The sequence below is a fragment of the Macrosteles quadrilineatus genome, unplaced genomic scaffold (assembly GCF_028750875.1).
Source record: "Macrosteles quadrilineatus isolate MER2022 unplaced genomic scaffold, UCM_ALF_1.0 Scaffold_9__3_contigs__length_116548681, whole genome shotgun sequence".
Taxonomy (NCBI): Eukaryota; Metazoa; Arthropoda; class Insecta; order Hemiptera; family Cicadellidae; genus Macrosteles; species Macrosteles quadrilineatus.
In genome coordinates, this window is record NW_026542602.1 from 56380681 (window position 1) to 56403648 (window position 22968).

General features: G+C 34.6%; 1 protein-coding gene across 1 annotated transcript; it reads right to left on the bottom strand.

The window, feature by feature from the left end:
• Positions 1 to 3681: 3681 nt before the first annotated feature.
• LOC129002404 (MAU2 chromatid cohesion factor homolog) lies at positions 3682 to 22700 on the bottom strand. The gene is made up of 11 exons (XM_054430183.1): positions 22476 to 22700; positions 19379 to 19558; positions 18519 to 18641; positions 17659 to 17787; positions 15830 to 15938; positions 14443 to 14607; positions 13201 to 13448; positions 11552 to 11757; positions 6890 to 7092; positions 5733 to 5938; positions 3682 to 4237 (listed from the first exon to the last, which is right to left on the bottom strand). Exons 1-10 carry the CDS (start codon positions 22698 to 22700, stop codon positions 5742 to 5744), a joined length of 1785 nt encoding a protein of 594 aa, XP_054286158.1. The 3' UTR covers positions 3682 to 4237; positions 5733 to 5741.
• Between the last annotated feature and the right edge of the window lie 268 nt (positions 22701 to 22968).

Consider the following 22968-nt stretch of genomic DNA (forward strand, 5'->3'; position numbering starts at 1 on the left):
TTCCTTGAAAATTACACATATTATCAGGTATTTGGTGCTTGACTTATTCTTACTTTGGGTGTGTCCATTAAAAACATGATTTTAAAATATATTTGTTTACTTTAATATAAGGGGTACAAAAAACATGATTTGATCAATCAATAATTCATACAAATAGTCATGGTTCGATCAATGAACAGTCCATACAAATAGACATGATTTGATCAATCAATAATTCATACAAATAGGCATGATTTGATCAATGAATAATCCATACAAATAGGCATGATTTGATCAATGAATAATCCATACAAATAGACATGATTTGATCAATGAATGATCCATACAAATAGGCATGATTTGATCAATGAATAATCCATACAAATAGGCATGATTTGATCAATGAATAATCCATACAAATAGGCATGATTTGATCAATGAATAATCCATACAAATAGACATGATTTGATCAATGAATGATCCATACAAATAGGCATGATTTGATTAACACGTTCGCTGCTACGGACGTTCCGGAACGTCAGCCGGGCCACGGCGCCAGGAGCTAAGAACGTTCCAGAACGTCACCGTTCATTGTTGTTTAACGTTGCTATGGATAAGCCAGCACGTCACAAGCGTTCTATATTTCTTTGCAGCTCGTACGGACGTACTTTTCTGACAATAAAAAATATAGTTTCCCAAATCACCACCAGGGTCGTTTGGAACAGGGCTTTGTTTTACCTCTTTCCTGCTAGATAGCGACACTACTTTACTGACTGTAACCTGGATAGTGCTGCTATCTATCAGAATCACTTAGTACTATATCCAAAGCCAGTTTTATTGCAGAACATTGCCATCCAGTATAACTACTGTTGTTTTTACTGTAATTCAGTGTATCGGTGGCAATGTCACGCAGCGGCCGAGCGTTAGTTCAGCAACTGGCGCCGTCCCGGCATCTAGCGCTCAGCAGCGAACGTGTTAATGAATAATCAATACAAATAGGCATGATTTGATCAATGAATAATCCATACAAATAGGCATGATTTGATCAATGACTAATCCATACAAATAGGCTTCATTGGATTGATGAAAAACCCATACAAATAGGCTTATTTTGATTAAAATTATTCGATTAATGAATCATGGTTTAAAAAAGTTTGACAATCCTGGCTCCATCACAAAAGGTAAAGACTTGCAATGAAGAAAATTGTTTCAGCTGTATTCAAATCTGCGCAAAAACCATAAAATACACAAACACACACCAATTTAAATGGTAAAATAAAAACAACATTTAAAAATTTATTAACATCAATTTATTTACAATATAATAAAATATACATTCTATATCACGATGGTATATTCTATACATAAATACAACACTTTGTGGTTCGGTCTCGCTCAAGAGTACCGAGATGTTATTGCATTTATTTATAAGGTTATTGTACTACTTACGATTAGGCAGTAACAATTTGTCAATATCTTACTCCTTACAGATTAAGGGCTATCAGCTCATGATGTGAACGAACAACTGATGGTGTTAACGAACAACTCATGGCGTGAACGAACAACTAAGTACAAAGAAATACAACACAGAGTGACCCATATACCCTATGGATTAATTTTTAGTATAATTTTCATGTAAATAAGAACATCAATTTACTAAAGCAAGGCACAAATCTTACATAACACATTATGGCAAGTTTTAGATAGTTGTTAATACAAATTGTTTTAGGTTAGTTAAAATATTTAGCTTGATGATGACTGTGGATATTATTTTGATACAAACTAAATTAAGTTACAGTTTACAAACTGTTTGATTTAACCTTAAGCCATTTTGTTAGCTGTTATTATTTTATATTCACATATAGATATTAAATTCACACTCTTATTTTAAAATAAAATTGCCACACTCATTACAAAACCATGCCTAATATTACCTCCATACCCCAAATTTATCCATGTGTCAATTCAAAGACCTAACATGTCAAATTTAAATTTACTATTGGTTTTAAAACTCATTTTCAATTTAAGTGTCTATATGTTTGCTCTGTAATAAAATGTAGTTTTCGTCATACTGCAGCAAAAACGGTCGTTATAAATACATGCGTTGCGGATCTAAGTAGCAATTTGACTCCCTAGGAAGTAAAAAGCATTTTTAGCCCCTAGGGAATAAAAGTAAGATGTTCTCAAATTAGTTGTAAATTTTGATTCTAAGCAATTTTTGCAAATTTTACATGCATCGATTGTTTAATCGCTTATTGTTGCCTTATTGTAAATAGTTTGACATAATAGTATAATGTACAATAACACAATCATAATAGACAAAACAATTGAATCACTTACTAAATAGCTGCTTGTTTCCATTAGCAAATTAAATTGAAAACAAATTAGAAATCCTTTTAGGAGGTTATCCTTAAATGATAACTATTTTAGTTTTGACACTTAGTTTGTTTAAATAATGGTGCAATATGATGAAAAATATAGTTCAACACACAGGCAAATGAGCTCAGATTGAAAAGAGTCATTTTAGTCCCTAGTGATGAAAAAAAATAGTATTTAATTATTGTTTGAAATTAAATATGTTCCTATCTAGTATAGTAAGAAATATTAGATTAAAAGTAGTAATAATGTAAATATTTATTGAAATATAGTAAAAATGTATTATTTTATCAAGCAGTTGAACACCCAAATTTGACAAGTATAATCATAAAATTGAATTATTGGATTTTTAACTTTACTTATACTTTAGTGTAATTCAAACTTTTAATTCAGTATTAAATTTGACTGAAACAGTCTATGGCTTTTAATTTTTATAACACTTTTTGCAAAAGTAATGTTCACTCTACAACCTAAAATGGTATTCCACTTAACCTATACAATTTGGTAATATAAATCTACTATTTACAAAACGTTATATAATGCAACAGTTTTCAAGATTACAGTAAATTCATTATATACACAATTTTACAAATAACTCAATTTACATATAAATATAAATATAAACATGATAAATGTAAACATTTAAACTCTTTAACACAATGATTAAGCAACAAAAACATCTTTCTGTCTGCCTTATATTAAATAATCAAAAGGAATCCTCACTACGGTAACATTAGAACTACAAAAGCCATTTCAAACGATTTTTACAGGTGTAGTTTTCAATTGTTAAGACACGGAAAGTAAAAAAAAAAACAAAAAAAAAACGTCCTATAACACTTAAAACATATATTTACGCTTATACTGTTTCTCACAAGACGTGTACTTTCCGTAAATATACATAAAAGATGGTAAGTGGTGATCGATTTTGATTGGACACTCCAATCATCCTCAGACCCAATAGGCGAATGACAAGAATCTTGAATGGTGTCCCTACTTATATCCTATTGGCTACCAGATGCACCGACCAATGCATTTTTATAAGTACAACTGGAGTTGAAATTTACTTGTCTACTATTCAGCTTATTTCTATTTTAAAATTTTTCCTTATAAATATTCAATTCATCCCAAGCATTCATTACATATCATTTTTTACAATTCTTTAAAATACATAGACTAAAAAAGCTAATTAATGAAAATAAGCTAATTACATAGAAATAAGCTGATTAATGAACAAGTAAATTTTGACTACAGTTGTACTTATAAAAATGTATTGGCCGCATGGCTGGTGCTTCCGGTAGCCAATAGGATATAATTAGGGATGCCATTCAAGATTCTTGTCATTCACCTATTGGGTCTGAGGATGATTGGAGTGTCCAATAGACATCGATCACCACTTACCATCTTCTATGTATATTTACCGTCTTGTGAGTAACAGTATAAACGTAAATATATGTTTCAAGTGTTATAAGACGTTCCTTTTATTTACTTTCTGTAAATTTAACAACACGTACAATGCTGATCAAGAAGTTATTTAATTGTAAAGTCGACAGAGCTTCAAAAAAACTCTGTGACTTGTTTGTTTGATCGAACACACACAAACAGAAATGAACCTAACACAAAGCGCTCGAATTTCACTAAACTTTGATTTAAAAAATAGTCAAAACGGGTGCAGGGATTAAAAAGCTTGATCATGCTTTGTCAGTAATTGAGAAAACGATTCGTCCAAGAGATGGTTTAAAGCCTGACATTCTAATCAGTCCAACAGATAAAACTAAATCATATTACACGCCTGTCACACAGGGTTATATACAAATTCTCTATATAGAATATACAACTATTTAAAACTGCAATCGACGAGGACTAGTGCGGTGACTTCTCTAGTCTGAAACAAAAGTAATTGTTTAAATAATAGAATAATATCGGAACCAGGAGTTTGCTAGATTCCCAACAGGACAAAACTGAGGCCAGGAATTAAGAAATAATTTTGGTATTTATAATAAAAAAAGTTTCAATACCACAATTTATCAACACACCAGAACTAATCGTGTGCAACATAAGATGTGGCCACTGCGACAACAATACTGGTTACTTGTTAAATGTCTTTGTTTTTTTTTTTTGTCTAAATCTACTCTGACTGTTTTATGTTGATATTTATGGCGAAGCTATAGTGTATACCTGAAGATGTCAGTGTGTTGAGGAAACACATTGCAGCTTCGTAGCAAATAGGAACACCAGAAGGTAAAGAAAAATTAATATTTGATAATCTAATTTTGTTGCTTACTGTTCCCAAACTTGTTTTGGCTTATCAAGAAGTCATTTTCGGGCGTTGATTAATATTAGGTGTTTCATTCTTCGATATCGTTTACTGTAACATGCCAAATGTACTGCATCTGAATCTACCAATTGCTGATGAAGCGATTATGACATCCTTCGGTACTTTCCTGTTAAAGGGAACATTCATTATTATCGATGATTTTTTCTCGATATATCGATATTAACAAATTGAAACATATCAGCTGACAACTACGCGATAAATATTGTTCGGTATCAACAAACAATAATGAAATGAAACTGTTCTAAAAAAAATAACCTAACATAACTAACCAAACTTGTTATAACATTTAAAATTCCGTGTTTAACTTGCCTTTTCTATTATCAAACCCAAACGGAATTTTTAAATGGTCCAGCAAGTTTGGTTGGTTATGTTAGGTTAGCTTAGAATATGTTAGTCTAAACAAGATCAGTTAGTTGTTGTCAATTTGCAATGGATCGGAAAATAAAAATATCGATACATCGAGAAAAAATCATTGATAATAAAATAATGAATGTTCCCTTTAACAGGAAAGTACCCATCCTTCAATGCAAAAATGACTTTTTTATGAGTTTAAACTAGTTGCGATACAATACATTGATGTTAGAAAGTAGTAAAACCAGATTTTGGACCGTTCCCTAACAAAAAACGCAAAAAATGCCACAGTGTACACAAAAATACACAACTTAAAAAAGCAATATTAGATCCACACAAACCGAGGTGTTTAGATCAATTTTGATCAAATGGAATTTAAATCAATGAATACAAACCTTATAAGAAACGAAATGCCCGTGTTAAAAATTCAGCCTGACATTTTTTAATTTTGGCAAGTTCCCGCGGCATCGCTCGGTAAGATAGCAGCTGCTATTGGGACCCCACAGCAGTGTGAGTGAGATAGAGAGAGAAGGAGGGAGAGGGAGAGAGAGAGGCTAACGCTTACCTAGTGGCGGCTGCGCAAAACTCATTTTGGCGGCAAAATCCAGTCTGTCTATTCCACATAGGCATTTTGATTTTTCAGGTTTGTATTCATTAAAAAAAATTCTAGTTTGTCTTTAAATGGACTCACCTAGCGAGCTCATATACCGAGCTGCGTGGAGGTGGAGGGCGGATTGGTGGCCAGGAGAGGGAAGCTACCCTCCAGCCAGAAGATGAGGTTGTGTTCGGCCATCTGTGACGACTGGAAGTGGTCCTTCAACAGCATCTGGGAGAAGTTGCAATGCATCTGGTAGGCCTCGTTCTCTCTCACTGGGTCTCCACACATTCGGTACAAGTCTGCGGGAAAATATAAATAGACGTTCATAGCATTTAGTTTCTTAAATATAAACAGTTTACTACTTTTAGTCAATCCACTTTTCACCCTAGTAAACAGGTATAGTTATTTAGTAGGCTCTGGCCTATTCTATAAACTAAAATTAATGGGGCTCAGTTTGAAGTGTCTTTTAAGGCGAAGATGAGTGAACAATGAGAGTTGAATAAATGAGATGACAGCATTGTTACTAACAGCTGGTTTTTAAAACAAGATAATTAATTAAAAGCCCACATACCGAGGACAGCTGGGTTAAATTTCAAGCCGATAAAATGAATTCTGGGTGTTTAAAAATTAAAATTCAAGGTCTATTCCAGATTTTCCGGGTTCAAAATTCAAAATTTCCAAAACCGATCAAATTACTTTATACCTTTCAGACTGTTAAAAGTCATTATTTTATTTTTTTTAAACCCCATGAAAAAAAGTTTAATTTTCTTTTAATACAACACATTACAAAAGAAGAAAATATTTTAAGTTAATACACATTCAAATTTCCCGCCTACTCCCCACTGCTCAAGACGATGCTTGCTCCAAGGAGATGAAGCCGCCATCTTTGACCTTCACTTCAGTCTAGTATTTCAAGGTTGGTGCACAAATAGAATTTCTCTTTTTAAAATCAAATTTTTAACTTTAAATTTTACATTTTCCTTTTGCTACTACGCCACAACACAGACATTACTCACTAACTTATAACCTACCATGGTCTTCAGGTAAATGTTTGAAACAGTTACATATCAAATTGGGACAATATTTTTCACCTTGCAACCACTGAGATTATGTCAACACTTACAAAAGATCTAAAACAAATATTCGCCTCAAGAACTCAAAGGTACCGGCTGACATTCTATATACCCATGAATTGTTGCTTAACATCACAGACTAAAACGTTAATCCTTATGCCGACAGTACTAACACACCTTTCAATATTGCTGACGCCCATAGCTGCACATGCACGTCAGGTATCTTACTGGCCAACTGCATGGCTGGAGTCACCATGTTCATACTCTCCTGACTATTGCCCAATGATAAGAATATGTGTCCCAGCAACACCAGAGTACACGAGGTTAGGCGATTCGAGTCCTCAGCATTCGCCATCTTCAACGTTTCTCTCAAGTACCTCCTGCAAAAAGGTACGTGTTATCAACAATTTCTGTCTTTTCGTAAAAGTTTTAAATACTTTACTACTAAATAAATATGTCAACTGAATCTTTTAAGTAGATACACAGATTTAAAAGGTACTTAAATAAAAGATAGTAAACAATAATTATTATTCTGTATTGATAGAATTCAATATTTGGTGTGTTGCTAGCTTAGTTCTTAGCATCTTTGACTTTGGTGTGAGAGGCACACGTTCGATTCCCGATACACCCACAAATCATATGGGTTTGAACCGATTTCCTGAAAAATGTTTGTGTATCTCCTTGAAAAATGCAAAAAGTAACATATTAAAAGTAATACATAAACTTACAGGACAACATAATTTAGAGTTTTCTTTTTACTTTACATTAAAAAACATTCAGTGTAAAAGTGGTGGTCTCCAAGTCAACACAAATTTTTTCTTGAATGAATCCACTATAAGATTCTCCATTACACGATCTTCAACAGAACAAACGTATCTGATAGGGGTGTGCGATGCAGCATATTTTTTTCGATTCGATGCATCGATGCGATTCAAAGAATTTCGATTCGAATCGATGCGATTCGATTCGATGCAGCACGGCATAATTTTCTTAAAAAATTAAATACAACATGTGTTTCTGTAATGGATCCATTACCTTAAAAAAGTTAAAGTAAAAAATGTACTAAATAAAATTATGAACAAGAGGATAGTTGCTGACCTAACCTCATTAATGGACACTGCTAATTTTATGGTTTGCCTAAGGAAATTCACCCTTCACTAACAATTAGAATAAGCCTATATCAATAAAGCAATCGTTAAGTTTATTATTATTGACCTGTATTAAATAAAATAGAGTTTATTTTATGATGTGCAGGTAGTATTGTTACTTAGTTTTCACATTTATATTTGTTGGCTTTCAATACTTTTGGTTCATTCTTAAATCAGCATGAACCAAAAAAGTTGATAATCAGTATTTACTACTACAATCGGATCTTAGGCTGGATCCGGTTTTATTTATACTAGGGATGGACGAGATTGGATTTTTAGTTCGAGACGAGACGAGACGAGATTTTTTATTTCTCATAAAATTTCGAGACGAGATAGAGACGGGATTTCCCTTCTCATACACAACGGGAAATGCACATTCAAAAATTTTACCTGATTTTGTAACATTGTTAGATGACTGTTTAAATAAAAAAATAATGATAATAGGCAAGAATATTTACAATCTTTTATTAAAAAACATCAGAATAACTGCCTACGATTAGGAAACATAGGTAGTGATATCAGTTAGGATAGAGTTAAACTTATCCTAAAATAAAATAAATCATAAAATAAAAGCAATATTAATTTTTATAAAATAGTTGGTACTGTACTTGTTTTGACTTTTTATAGTAATAAAACATTCCTCACGCTGCTTACACAACAAAACTTCTCAAATGTTATTAAAGTAATATTATTAAAATAATTAAAGCAATATTTACATTTAAAGAATTAATTCATTAAGAACGCCTTCGCAAAGGAAACGCAACTACAACACGCTCCTGTATTGCGGGTATTGCATTGACTTTCTGCAGGCGTTTTTAATTTTTTTTTATTTTTTTTTTATTCTCGTCTTGATAAAAATCTCGGCCAAAAAGAAATCTCATCTCGTGTAACGAGATTTAAAATTTCCCGAAATTTCGAGACTTGACCATCCCTAATTTATACAATTAACACTAAATGGGCGAGTATTCGAGATTTTGAGTTCGAGTAGAGTACGGCCTTGAAACTCGAGCTTATATTTGAACTCGCTAGTTTGGTATAAAATTGTAAGATCAATATTTGTTGAAATGTAACTTGTGTTAGAATAAAATGATGGATAATTTGTATTACTGTAGATTCTACAGTCATACAAACAAATATAGAAATAAGCAAGAGGTAGTTGTCTTGTCCTAACATATTTTTATAGCTGTCACGACAGAATAGGTCAACTCAAAGCAGTCGCCGGCGACTGACTGGCAATGGTATACTGACTTGACACAGAATAGAATGACATGATCGTAGTGTTTAGAGTAGGCCTAGGCCTAGTGTTTCACAATAGAAAATTTCACTACTGAACTGTTACGTAAGCAATAAATTTATGTTTATAAAAGTCAGAATAGAAACACTATAAAGGCAAAACAATAGAAGGGAGGCAGGCGTTGTGCAATGACCTCGAAATGAGCTGAATAGTAACATTGAGTAGGGGGTTGGAAGGGGGGGAAGGGAAGGGTGAGACCTTTGAGCTATATTTAGACTAGACTTTCACCACTTCCCAAATGGCTGGGTATGGGGATTACAATAGCAGGTTATTTCCTTGCCTGGTTTGACTTTTGTCTTTTTGTGTAGGAGATTTGAATAATCAAAAATATAATTTGAATTGACCACAATTATTTAGCATTGATAATACAATTTGCAAGGGAGGACCAGGAGGAAATAGAACAAAACACTAAAATTAATAGAATAACACACAAAGTAAACAAGAAATTAAATACAGAACATGGTGATTTAACACTGTCACTGTCACTCAATTTTGTTGTCTAGAAGGGTCGGTGAACTAATCAATAAATAGCCAAAACCAGTTTCCTCCCCCTCTTCTCTCTCAGTCTCACCACCACCCCTCCCCCCCTGAGCCGGGAGGCCCAGCACTTTGTCCTTGAAACACCCTAGCCTCTGAAACAATAAACCCTTACACCTGCGTTGCTGTTTTGAACAGGTTTATGAATGTGTTCACTATTTTTCATTTTCCAGAATTAACTATCAATTATTATTATTTGCAAGTTACAAATAGGAAACTACATGACATTATGGTATTCAATTACCCATGTATTATAAAAAATGTATAATTCATTACTTATTTTGATAATAAAAAGCATTCATTACAGCACGCAGCACTTATTGATATATATATATATATATATATATATATATATATATATATAATCATCAAAGTATCTGTTACTTTATACAAAATAAAATAGGTACAAAATTGTGTGGCCAGTCAAACTTTATAAACAAACATTTTATTCTATAAAATACAGATGGTAAATAGGGGTTGGTTTAAAGGAAATAAAATACAAAACAGATTAATTAATTATTTTGATAAACGATAGAAAGGTTATGGGATTGATTGAACTAAAATAACCACAGGGAATCTTAATTAGAAAAGTCGTCAACCACAATCTGTTCAGTACATCGCTAGAGAGAGAGGGGGAGAGAGAGAGATAGCAGATAAGGGCGTTTGATAGGGAATATGAAAAAGTAAACAAACAAGGAACAACGACGCGACAATACTCGTTTATAGCCTTATTGTCTCGACCACTACATTTGCACACGTGACCACTTTTTGTTTCTTCCTTATCTTTCATCCGTCCCAAAATGGAATTCCTGAAATAGTTTGTTGGTATAATCTTCCCTCACACACAAGGCGCAGAGCTCAGTGCGCACTGTAGGTTGCCACGGCAACCGTGTGTCGTCATTAGCGACTTAGCCAATCACGCACGCGCACTGCGTTGTAGATTACGATACGAATAACCCTCTGACTTCGATGTTGTAATTGAATCGAATTTTTCTAATGATGCGTAATGCAGGGATGAAACTGAACATCTAGACAAGTTTAGGTTATTTATTTTGTTCTAAAAATAAAAATAATACATTTAAAGGTCTGACTTATTGATACAGACATTTTTTAGTATAATTTCGTGTTGAGGACACTCGCACGCCGGTTGTCTGAGACTGAATTCTGACCGTCTGACATCTTGAAATGTAGATTGTATTGTGTTGTGCAATATCATCTGCCTGCAGAGAGAACAGCTGAAAATAACCTTTAGCTGTTTTGAACTAAATAGTGTACTAAGTTGGTTACTAAAGTTGTTAGCGTGATTACTAAACCAATAGATATCAAATAAATAAATGTTAAATAAAATATCTATCCATCCCTGTCGGCTGTCGGTATCGGCGGAATCGGGCGAAATCGATGTTTGGCAATCGATTCTTGATACCGATATTCCTAGTATCGGCAATGTCCGAGTATCGGTGGTAGCGATAATTGACACTTCCCTATCTAAAACTCATTTTAGAGTCCTAAATTAGTTTTAAATATGCATCGGGATGTAATCGTTGCATCGGGAGTTAACCGCTGCATCGGTCTTTTTCGATGCATCGAGGCCAAATCGATGCATCGTGATTTCGATGCATGCTGAATCGAATCGCGATTCGATGCATCGAATCGAATCGAATCGAAATTTCGATGCATTTTCGATGCATCGCACACCCCTAGTATCTGAGGATGATTGAGAACCAAGATACTTCTTGCTATATCTGTGTGGTACAACTGTAGACTTAACATAAAAACCTGCTACATTTCCAATAATCAGTTGAATACAGTTGAAAGAACTCTTTTTTCTTGTTCATATGGTATTTTCTGACCGCTACTCACTTGGCCTCATTGTATCTGGCCAGGAAGAACGACTGTAGTCCCTGCACGTAGTATGCGGCCGCCCGCAAACTGTGTGAGTGAGAAGGCAACGTCTCTGGGTTTATCCTCTCAAGCAGGTTGGAAAACTCCATCTCACGTTTGCCTCGGAGATACACAATGCCCAAGTTGAGGTTGGCAAACGTCCACAGATCTCGCTCTTGTGATAACTGTTGGAAGAAAAGTTTAAATTAATGGGTGAATCAAAATGTCTTTATTTGCTAGCGCTCCTCTGGTACTTAGAGAACAATTGCTCTGATTTTCTTTATTAATGTAGGCTATAATAAAGAAAATCTTACTTTAACCCATTTCCGGTATCTGTTGAAGATGTTTCAGAAAGTTATTCATTAGCTTTAAAGTTCCAGTTCCAATTAAAGTTTTGGTCTGTCTGTATTGTCAGGTCTAAGAATTTAGTTTGGTTTATTTTATTTTACTTATTTCTTGGTTTGGCAATATTTTTTAGACTACCAGATGGACATTTTGCAGAATGAGGAGTTTTAATGCCAATGAATATGGTTTTGTTTGTTGCTAGACTATCCTGAGTAATAGTTATTTGTGCAACTAGTGAGAAAAGTGAACAATTGACTCACTCGAGAGAAATCCGTATTTACTCACGAGCCGTAGGCGAGTGAGGAATGGTTTCTCGAGTGAGGCAATTGTACTTTGAACTCGAGTTGCACATTATACTTTTCCTACAGTTACCATAAAACAAATAAATTTGTGAAGAAACATAAGCTATTTTTACACAGAAGTGAACTTTTAATATAACATTTAATGTGAAGTGACAAATACAACCGTACAACAGCTGACCAGCTGATTTACAGCCAGTGCTGCCAACGTATTTCGCGCGCACACGACGTTGCCTGCATGCACGCACTCACTAATTTCGTGCCTTCACGTTGCAAATCTGGAGTGAGACAAAGTAATTAGAGTGAGACAATGTTAACATTGTCTCACTGATGAGCGAATTGGCCACTTTGCTTTCTCAAATCAGTGAGAGAACATGTACATTGTTAGGTAACTGTAGGAAAAGTTACTTGTCACAGTGGTTATATTATTCTAGACTGAGAGCTCTGCCTCTTTAAACGTTTTATCTGTTATTTTTAAGTGGCTTCATAAACATAGAACGCCAATTTACTTGTGCCAGTGGGTGTTTGTGTTGTTGCCAGGAAATAGTTGATAAATAAAGTTAAGAGTATTTCTCCCTGTGGTATGCAGTTTTGGATTTTAAAAAGTTGTGATTTTTAGTAACGTTAAATATTTATTTGAGAATCACTAGTGAATTTTCTTGTGATATTAGAGACCTCAAAAGAAAACTTGTGTAATTTTAAATAACTTTCCTGAACTCCTAACAAAATCAATGATAGTTTTGCAACCTCCATGTAAAATTAGTGACTTTTGTGACCCCTAGTCAAATAAGTAACATTTTAGTGACATTTGTGGACAAGTCAAATCAATACTGTAATGATTTAGTGATTTTTTTTAGCCTCTTGTAAAATTAATGACTTGCATGACCTCTTAGAAAACCAGCGACCTTTGTGACCTAGTGAAATCAAAAACTTTTACTACCCCTGGTAAAACCAGTATCTCTAGCAACATTATAACACACTTACCCTGAGTGCGGCCATGAACTGTCCCTCGGCTGCCTCCATACAGTTCATGCTCATGGCGTACAGTCCCAGCAGAGTGTGCAGCTGCGGCCGATGACTCTGGAGCAGTTTGGGTTGTGACTCGCACAGTGAGCACGCCTGCGCCATCTCCTGGAGCGCCAGCGTCTTGTTGCCCATCACCAGTCGACACATCACTATATGCTCCAGCAGCATCAGTTGGAACACGGAGAGGATCGGCTTGTTGTCCACAACTATAACATGGTTACTGTTATAGTCCTCGCCACCCTAAGTTGAGGCAGCCCAAGGCCGCACGGCGTATATCTAGTGCGGCCTTTGGCTGCCTCAACTTAGGGTGGCGAGGACTATAGTATTGCATATACAATAGGGGAGCAAGCTGGTCTAGTGGTAGAACGCAGGACTTTGGTCCTTGAGGACGCCGGTTCAAATCCCACCAAATCACCAAATTGTCTTTTTCTAAGTGAGTAATGTCTTAACCCCTAGGCCTAACCTGAAATAATGTAAAAAACGATCCCGGGATAGAGCCTAGGGTCCTAGGAAAAAAATCACATCAGAGTACTGCCAATCTTAACCACCTGTTAGTGGATAGTGTGAAAAATTACAGTAACTAAACTAAAACAAAGCTATGCGTTCTGAAATAGCTTTCTATCAACGGGTGTCTTTAGACCAAGCAAAAACACAATTTTTGTATAGAACCAGGAAATTTTCAATTAATTCTTATCATAAATGGCAGGACATCCACTCATTTGCAGCATTTCGTTGATTCCCTTTTATGGTCGTCTTGTAGTGAAAAGAACACGATCAAGGCGAACAATAACAATTTTTCTGCGGTCGCGAACCTTCTATAGCCTACTTTTACTTCTTCAAAGGTAAGTCGGCTGCTGTCCTTTTTTCTACAAAATAAATAGTAAATGTAAAATAAATGGCTATTGTAGTTTGAATAACATTAACATGTACCAAGATAGCATTTTACATAAATATTTTTAATACGTTTAGTCATGATTAGGAAGAAGACTCCCAATCTTTTGGTGTTAGGAGATAACGACCAAAACTATATTGTGGTATCATTTCATATAACGTTCGTTGAGGTACAATTTACATGATTTTTTACTCCTTATAAACATCTAAGTGATTTAACCAAATTGAAACAAGTTGTCACAAGAGCAACCACCGATAACGCTATGCAGATTTTTAAAACTTCACAAACAAAACAGACACACTACTTACTCTTGAGTTTCTCGATCTGCATGAGTGCCTTTTCCGTGTACTTCTGCGCCTTGTCCATGTAGCCAGCCTGCATGCTGTGCATCACTGTCACCAAGTAGACGAGCACATACAGATGTTCCTTGGGCATCCATATAAACATGTCCCCTGGGTTGGCACCACTCACAACTGCAAACACACCACATTACCTCAGACAAACTTACAAAGAAACTAGAATGAAAAACTACCAAGTCAAACTGATGGAACAACTTATGGTTAGCTAGCAAATGTTATGACCCATCAACTAGGTCAGCAAAAGAAGGGAAGTAAATAGAATTTTAGACACAATAACAAATCTCTCCCACTTGTATGGACATATCTTCATCATCCGCAATCACGTCAAAATTCTGATTGTCTTCCACGGTCACTAAAACATAACCGTCATCGCCCGCGGACCTGGGAAAAACAGTAATTTTCAGTCAAACGATCTTCACAGCTATGTCCAAATATCGGTATCGATACCAATTCTTGTTATTGAGATTTACACATCCCTACTTAAAATATGTAGTTTCAGGCATCAGTTAATGGACATTTTCATCAGATTTTACTTGGCCAATAAAAATCCTGATTATGACAACAAAATACAGACTAAATCTCGACTTTTCAATAGTATTTTGAAATTCAATAAACTGATTCCTAACATTCCCGTTTTACCCGACACCCTGGTTGTGTTTTTTTTAATCGCGATGTAAAATACCTACAATAACACTAGTGATGGGTCGGTTTGCTGCTGAGTTTGAGTTTCGAGTTGTACATTCAGCTCAGCGCTAATTATGTTGCTTCTGTATTTCCACAGTTCGTACAAAACAAAGTCAAATAAAGAACTGTATGAATTAAATTAAATAATCTTGTAACTATTATTAATGTTATTAATAATCAACTTCAGATAAAGGAAGGGTGGTTCAAGGTTTTAAGGTAGTGTAATAATTTTGTTGAGTCCAAATAAATCATTGAATTGATCCAGTCTTTATTAAGCTTGCCTTCTGGTTCTGTCTTCTGCTTGAAGGTGGAGCAGTTGGTATCGATGTTTGCACCAACCAACACTGAAATCATCATCCTATAGCATAGGCCTACTATTGATAATATTTCATGATATACGTGCCCTTTCTAATAGCCTTAAGTGAAAAATTATCATCATGGTTGACAATTTGAATTTTTTAAATGAGTAAATAAAAATATAACCAATTAACTCGGTATACTGACATTTCACCATAGATTCTTGGTCCCGATACTTTTCCAAAGAACCGGTGTAACCAACATTTGACGTAAAGTATCGACCCATCACTAAATAACGCCATAAACAACCTAAGACTTTCACTTGTTCTAGCCAATTGGTTACTTTGCTACTTACCATCGTCCGTGGGCCAGGAAGGCATCATGATAGTCTGGATGCTCTGCTGTAGCTGCTTTAGACATGGCTTTACACTCTTGACCTGGCCTGCCATCAAGTAGTGGCATACCTGCAATTAGACAGCTTTATAATCACAAAGCAAAACAGTTATTAGCAAATCTTAGTTATTAGAATGGTATCAAACTCTTCAATACAATTCCATATAAGTTGAATAAAGCCCTGCAAACTAATGACAAGACAAACAATTTCCACCTATACAAATTTACCAGAGTGGAATGTGGTCAATGAATTGAACTCCATGTATTATTCAGCCCCACCATTCTATCATGTTTTATCTCTCACAGCACACGGAACTCCAATTGCCAAAATATTACATTTTTACAGATTTCGGAGGGCACACAGGTTACCGATAAGCAGTAGCAATATGCCTGATCTGAGATGTAAGTACGAGGGTGTATTTTTAAGTATTGGCTGTTTTTGCGTATGGATCCGAAGTTTGCTTGTAATTCACTTTACTTGTTAATCTTGCCTCCAAAATATCAACCTTCAGAGGTAAAAAGGGCTCAACTAAATGAATGAAAACAATTAATTGCTGTATTCCTTAGATTAACAAATACAGCGATAAAATCTATATATTTAATACGCGACATGAAACTTTGTGAACAATAAGGCTTTTTTGTTTTAAGATTTAATCCCACATATTATATACCAAAATGTTCGTCTAGGTGTGTAGATGTGCAAACTGGCTTTAGATTTTCGAAATATATCTTTTTAAGGGCGTGGGTTGCCCTCAAAGTTCCTTCCATAAGGATAACATTGTGATTGATTTGAATGTTATTACATTCTGAAACAGATGTCAATACATTAGTTTTGTATAAAAAATAAATCCCAGCTGTTTTGTTTGGAATTGAATTGTAAACATTTTGCATGTTTTTAGAACCCGGCAAAGAAATGTTACCTATAGGACACATTGAGAGAAAAGTTTTACATTTTATTTTCATTTAAACATTCCAAGGACCTGACGACAAAGAAATATTGCCTACTATTTGAATTATGGTTGGCCTAAATATTACAATGGAATAGTAAAAATAAAACCGGACCAACACTATGCTGCATTTCTTGATCAATCATTTAAAGAGCCAATTTGCAAACTATGGAAACATGGGAAAGTCATAGAACACCATCAAGTAGAAGAAATAGAAATAATGTGTTTTTGTAGAATTAATAATCATTATTATGGACAACCTAATGCGGCTATGAGTGGGAAACATTTGTTGAAGACACTTAAAAACATGATCATCAGCTTTTGAAAAGTGATAAGATATTTACAAGAAATGTTGATAATATCGAGCTGTTATGTACATTGTGAGTATTTCCATAATCTTTGAGACGACTCTGTTAAAGTAATCAGAAATTATGACTGTTTTTCATATTTTGAAATAACGCCTGTAATACTTACCAATTGCTCGAATTCGAGCAACAGGTACACTAATAATATTTTAATTTAAATGTTTAAGGTGAGTTGGTGGATCAGTCGGTAGCGTCTAGAACTTCAGGCCCAAGGCAGCGATGTCGTGGGTTCAGATCCTGTTCACTGCCGCAAACATTTTATCAGTACAGCTCACCTTAGTACTATACCGGCTCACCCCTTGCTTTACTGGATATGTTCCACGCACGGGCAGTTAGTCTACGTGGATGAGCAAGGTTAAAAGAGGCCGCCAACCTCTTGAAAAGAAATTGTATATTGTACCAAACACTACTAAATAGACGAACACCTGCGTGGCAGAGATTGTAAGCACTGATGAACAACGTATTCTTTCTAATCTCACCTGCAGAACAAGGAAGTAAACTTTGAGGTATTCCTTCTGATGCTGGTTGCCAGTCCAGTTGTCAACCAAGTGTCCGGCTTGGTTCAGCAATGGCAAAACTTCGAGAAATTTCTTGTCAATCAACATCAGCTGTTAAACATTGAAACATATTACAAGACTATCAGTGAGGATAGACATTTTATTATCCGTTAATAGCAATTTCATAACATCTAGGCCTACTCGTATGCCGGTACTTAAGTTATGTTCTAAGGGAAAGCCAAGTGCCTGATTTTGTAAAGGGGGTAGAGTTCAGGTAGCTTACTTGATAAAATTAGGATCTAATAGGTACGGTACACAAATAAGTAAAACAAAAACACTAATTCTCTCCGACATAGAGACAATGTTGAGCTTGGCACAAAATAACAGTAAAGAAATGCACAGCACCAAGATTAATCAGACAAAATTTCAAAAAATCCAGAATTTTTTTTTATAGGCCTACCTGTATCAGTTATTCCATGGACTATTATTTTCTAAGGGAAGTTTTTGCTAGGAGGGATTGAGGTATAAGCAGTTGACAAACTGTGTACCGGTAGATTATAACATAAATTAAAATATAAAAAGGGCAGTCAACTTTTTATCTTTTCGAGTGTACAGTCAGAGTTGATAAAAGCGGTTTACTTGACGCAGAGACTATAGAGTAATGCTATGGCACATAGAAATAGCACACCTAACGATACTTAACTGTCAATAGGGAGGACAGCTAAAAGTTGGATTGTAAGTAACAAAACTTTTACGTCATTCTACACAAATTCGCCCTGCTCACTGTGGCGAGATCTAGTTCAAAATCAATAAAATAAGAAAAATTCCATTTGCACACTCACCATACACCTGCTGAGTAGGAACAAAACTCTGGTATAATGTGCCTGAGAGATGTGAGCGTAGTCGACGCCAACACCCAATAGACTGCTCGCCAGCTCATAGTCCTTCTCAGTAGCGTGAATTTGCTGAAAAGTAGTTATATATAACTAAATACTGTAACTCTGAAGTATACACACAATTTCTACCATTAATAGCTTAATCTCTATAGAGCGTTGATTATCTGAAAGGCAAAACCCTGTCATGTTCCGATGGCGACTGGTAGGAGTGTGTGTGTGTCATCGATCTGTCGGTTGTGTCGAAAGCGTCACCAACTTGTCTCATTGTTAATAGCAATGCTGTCTGAATTTGTCAATGAATCGGATTGACTTTAAAGTGGACAAAACACAAATATGTTGTTCTTAATATTTCAGACAAACTTAGGAGTCTTTTTCACCCCTACAAAAACAATAAAAACATGCCTTGGACGTCCCCTAATTCCGGCATGGAATGTGTAAAGATATAATGTTAAAACTTTTTTTCCCAAGATTAATGTTTGTTGCCTCATACATGATATCCAAGAAAATGTATGTAAATTGAGTCACTTGATCACATTGATAAAACTATTTTTTTTCATTTTCAATTTTTTGAGGTATAATTGCTCTAATATAACTATAATCTCTAATACTCTATTATTCAAATACTATGACTATGTAGGTATAAAATATACCAAAAACAGGAGTATGCACAAAACTTTGTGTCCACACACTAATTTACTAGGAACAAAAAAAGCAAATACATTTCATAAAATAGGCTAGGACGTATAGAATATTGAATGTATGTTACTTGTAAATAATTATGAACACTAAGTAGATTGATAACTTACAGCTAGTTGAAATATTAATCGACAATGCCAGTATATACTATGTTGCGACAGTTCGATGGCTTTCCTCAATATTGGTTTCGATAGGTTTGATTGATTCTGTTGCTCGTACAGTTCTGCTAAAACACTCGCTGCTTCAAATTTAACATCGTCAAAGGCATTTATAATCTGCGAGAGAAGCCACTGAAACAGAAAAATTGAACATACCAAATGTAAATTACATTGTTATAAATTACTCCACTTCACTTAACCTAGGCCTACTAACTTCATTTACTAAATAAAATGGGTCACCAGGATTTTATCCCCCTGGAATTTTACCCCTTGAGCAGAGCTGACGTCGAACTATGACGTAGTTATCTGAGTGCTCTCAAGTTTGTTCACGGGGGAATTTTACCTTCGTGATTTGGGAGTCTATTGAAAATATGCAGAGCGTCATAAATTAGATTAGCAATAAAAGCCAGACTTTTACCCCCTGTCTATATAGGCCTAACTAGGGTTTAGGCAATTGAAGATAGATTTTTTTGCTGATTTATGTCTTTCTAAAAAAAAACAGTTATTAGTGTTAATAGTGTGCAAAGTGGCACTTTGCTGTACATGAGGGAAATGTTTACGGACGAGCCGCAGGCGAGTGTGGAAAGTTTCTCGAGTGCAGCAAAGCCACTTTGCACTCACGTTATGTACATTATTTTCCCTACAGTTACTATAAAGCATATAAATAATTAGTCTTTCAAACACTATAGGCCCTACAAGACGTTTTTAGGTTAGGTTAAATCCAAAAGTTAAAATGGGAAACACCGCTGATTGTAGTCATTGTATCTTTAAGTGTTGCCAACTTTTCAAGCATACACGTATTACAAGGAAGCCCACTTTGTCAGGTAACTGTAGAAAAATTAATTATTTATCACCAAATTCTATATATGGACAGAGGGTAAAATTATGGGAGTAAAAACCCGGCCTGAACACTCTAGGTTTTATAATTGAATTTGTTCTGATTAAATTCACAACCGTGACAAGATAGCCCACCTTAAATTCCAACATTAATTTCTTCAACTCAGGCTGTTCGTCAACTCAAAAGTTTGCGGCCGTAATTTTACCCACTAGGCTGGGACGTCAGTTTTGCTCAGGGGGTAAAATTCCAGGGGGATAAAATTCCGCTACCCCAAAAAAATTAGCTACGGTAATAATTAAATCAATTTGGAAGACCTAGGATATATTAAGTTATATAACTTAACTTAAATGCTTTTTAAGAAGCATGCTGTAGCAAATAGGATATAATTTCAAAATTATTAAGCATAAAAAAGAGATATTTAAACAAAAATCATCATACATTGGAATAGGCTACAATTTTTTAATCAATTAGGTGCCAAGAATCAACCAATAAAAATCCAAAATGAAGCAGATGACAACAGATTTTAAAACGCTCTAAAATTACATTTGACACAAAATGCTCTTTATAAATACAAAGATTTCTGGGCTAAGCAATAACAGCATTGACTTGAAATGTTTTTAGGCCTAATTGCTGTTTCACTGAAGTGTATTTTTGTTTTCACTGAAGTACCGGTACCTACCTAAGTTATATTTTTGTTTTATACCTGAGAGATGACTGTATTATTTTGATGTTTTGTTTTTAAGTTATTTGTCTTTTAAGTAGGTTTTGTGTTTATTTATGTTATGCTGAATTTGACACCATTCTTATATAGGCCTAGATATACAATAATTGAACAATGAATAAAGATGTTTTGAATTGAATTAAAAAAGGCCTAAATCCTAATCTAAACTAGCCTAACTTGGTGTAGCAGGCAGTCAAAACTGGATTCAACAAAAAACCAGGATTTCCCGAATTCCATCACAGTCATAAGGAGTTGTGGCAAGAGGGATCTAAGTTTAGTAGATCGGTAGGCCTAGTCCGTGTATCAGTCATACTAATAAATCTTCTTACTCTTGACTTTACACTTTGATTTTTACCAATATAAGACAGTCAATGCACTTTGGCCTACTGTTAGAGTATTACGACAATAAAAGATTTGTATTTGTACTAATTTATCGCTGCTGTGACATGCTTCAACAACTCAACACTTTAAAAATAAAAGTATTATTAGGCCTATTAAAAAAAGTTCTTAATTGTCCTACGAGATCTTATCTTTCCTAGGCCTAAATTTATCAAGGTAGGTAAGTTTAATTGCTAAACAATTTTACATGTAACATTGTAAGTTAAGTTAGTTCTTAGGTTTCATTCATCCTATTTAAGTTATTGTCAGATTTATTATTGCAAGATTCCTTTTATCATTTAAAATGAACTTATTTATTAGTAATAGTTCATAGTTAGAAGAATTACATTTACAACTTTCAGTCTCAGTCAGCTTGAAGCCTGAATACAGTTTTAGACGAAATTGTATCTAGCCTTTAAGTTAGTGGAGAAACCGTAGGAATAAATAAATAAAACATAAAAGTTAAACTTGAATCACTTTCAAAAAGTTCAATTATATAAGCTTTAGTTACAAATTTGGAACAAGCTTGTCAATTAATTTGAGAACTTAAGTTTAGGGCACAAGTTAGGCCTCTACCCATGATTGGAAGACTAGGCTACCACCCACGCTTAAAATAGGAGGCCGCATAGGCCTAGGCTATTGTAGTCATTTTCATATGTAATTTAACATAGCCTAAATGATATTAAGTCGATACCAAGTGGAACTACTCAGAAAGTTACACAGGGCTAAAATTTTATTTTGGTGGGAAGATTGAGACTTCAAAACATTTTAAGGTTAAGACTATAAAGCAAGTTAACCCTGGCTAAACGGATATTAAATGCATAAAAATAAATCACTCTTGATCAAAAAGATGTTCGACTATGTATATTACATTTCACATACTTGACTAATTAATTACGATGTCTGATTGCCTATTGCCTTCAATGACTAACAGAAGTAGCAGAACAGAAGTAGTAAGATAACCAGAAGTCTAAAGCTCAAGTTTAGGGTCAAATTTCTTTTTATAATATTACGTTGAGAAATTATTAAATAATTACTTATCGAAGAACAAGAAACAATTATTTTTACAACGTTATAGTAGTAAATTGAATTAAATATATATAAAAACTTACAGCTTGTTCTAAATGGCTCCTTGCCAAATCAACATTTTTGGTATGGGTTAAAAGTATATTTCCAAGTTGTAAATGTGTTCTAGCTTCAACTCTAGGTGGAGGTTTAAAATGAAATACTGCTTGTAAACACTGAATGCACAATTTGATGTTCGGAGGACTTGAAGTTCTAAAATTTTCGGCTAACCCTAATAATGATAAATACCAAGCATCCTGCGAGGAAGCCATTTTCAGAGTTTACTAACAAGAAGAACTGCCAACATTCCAAAAAACTTTGAAACACAACAGGCAGTGCCGCCAACAAAGAATTTAAATCAAAATGAAAAATAAATTTTGATTTCATTCGGTACAGTAAGAAATAGATTATTAAATTTAAGCAATTTAATTTACCTAAGTCATGGGCTAATTTCATGGTGGGAGTTCCACCATGGGTAAATTTCTTAAATCGTTAAAAGAAATTTTCGAATAAATTACCATTCTGATGTTTGTTTATACG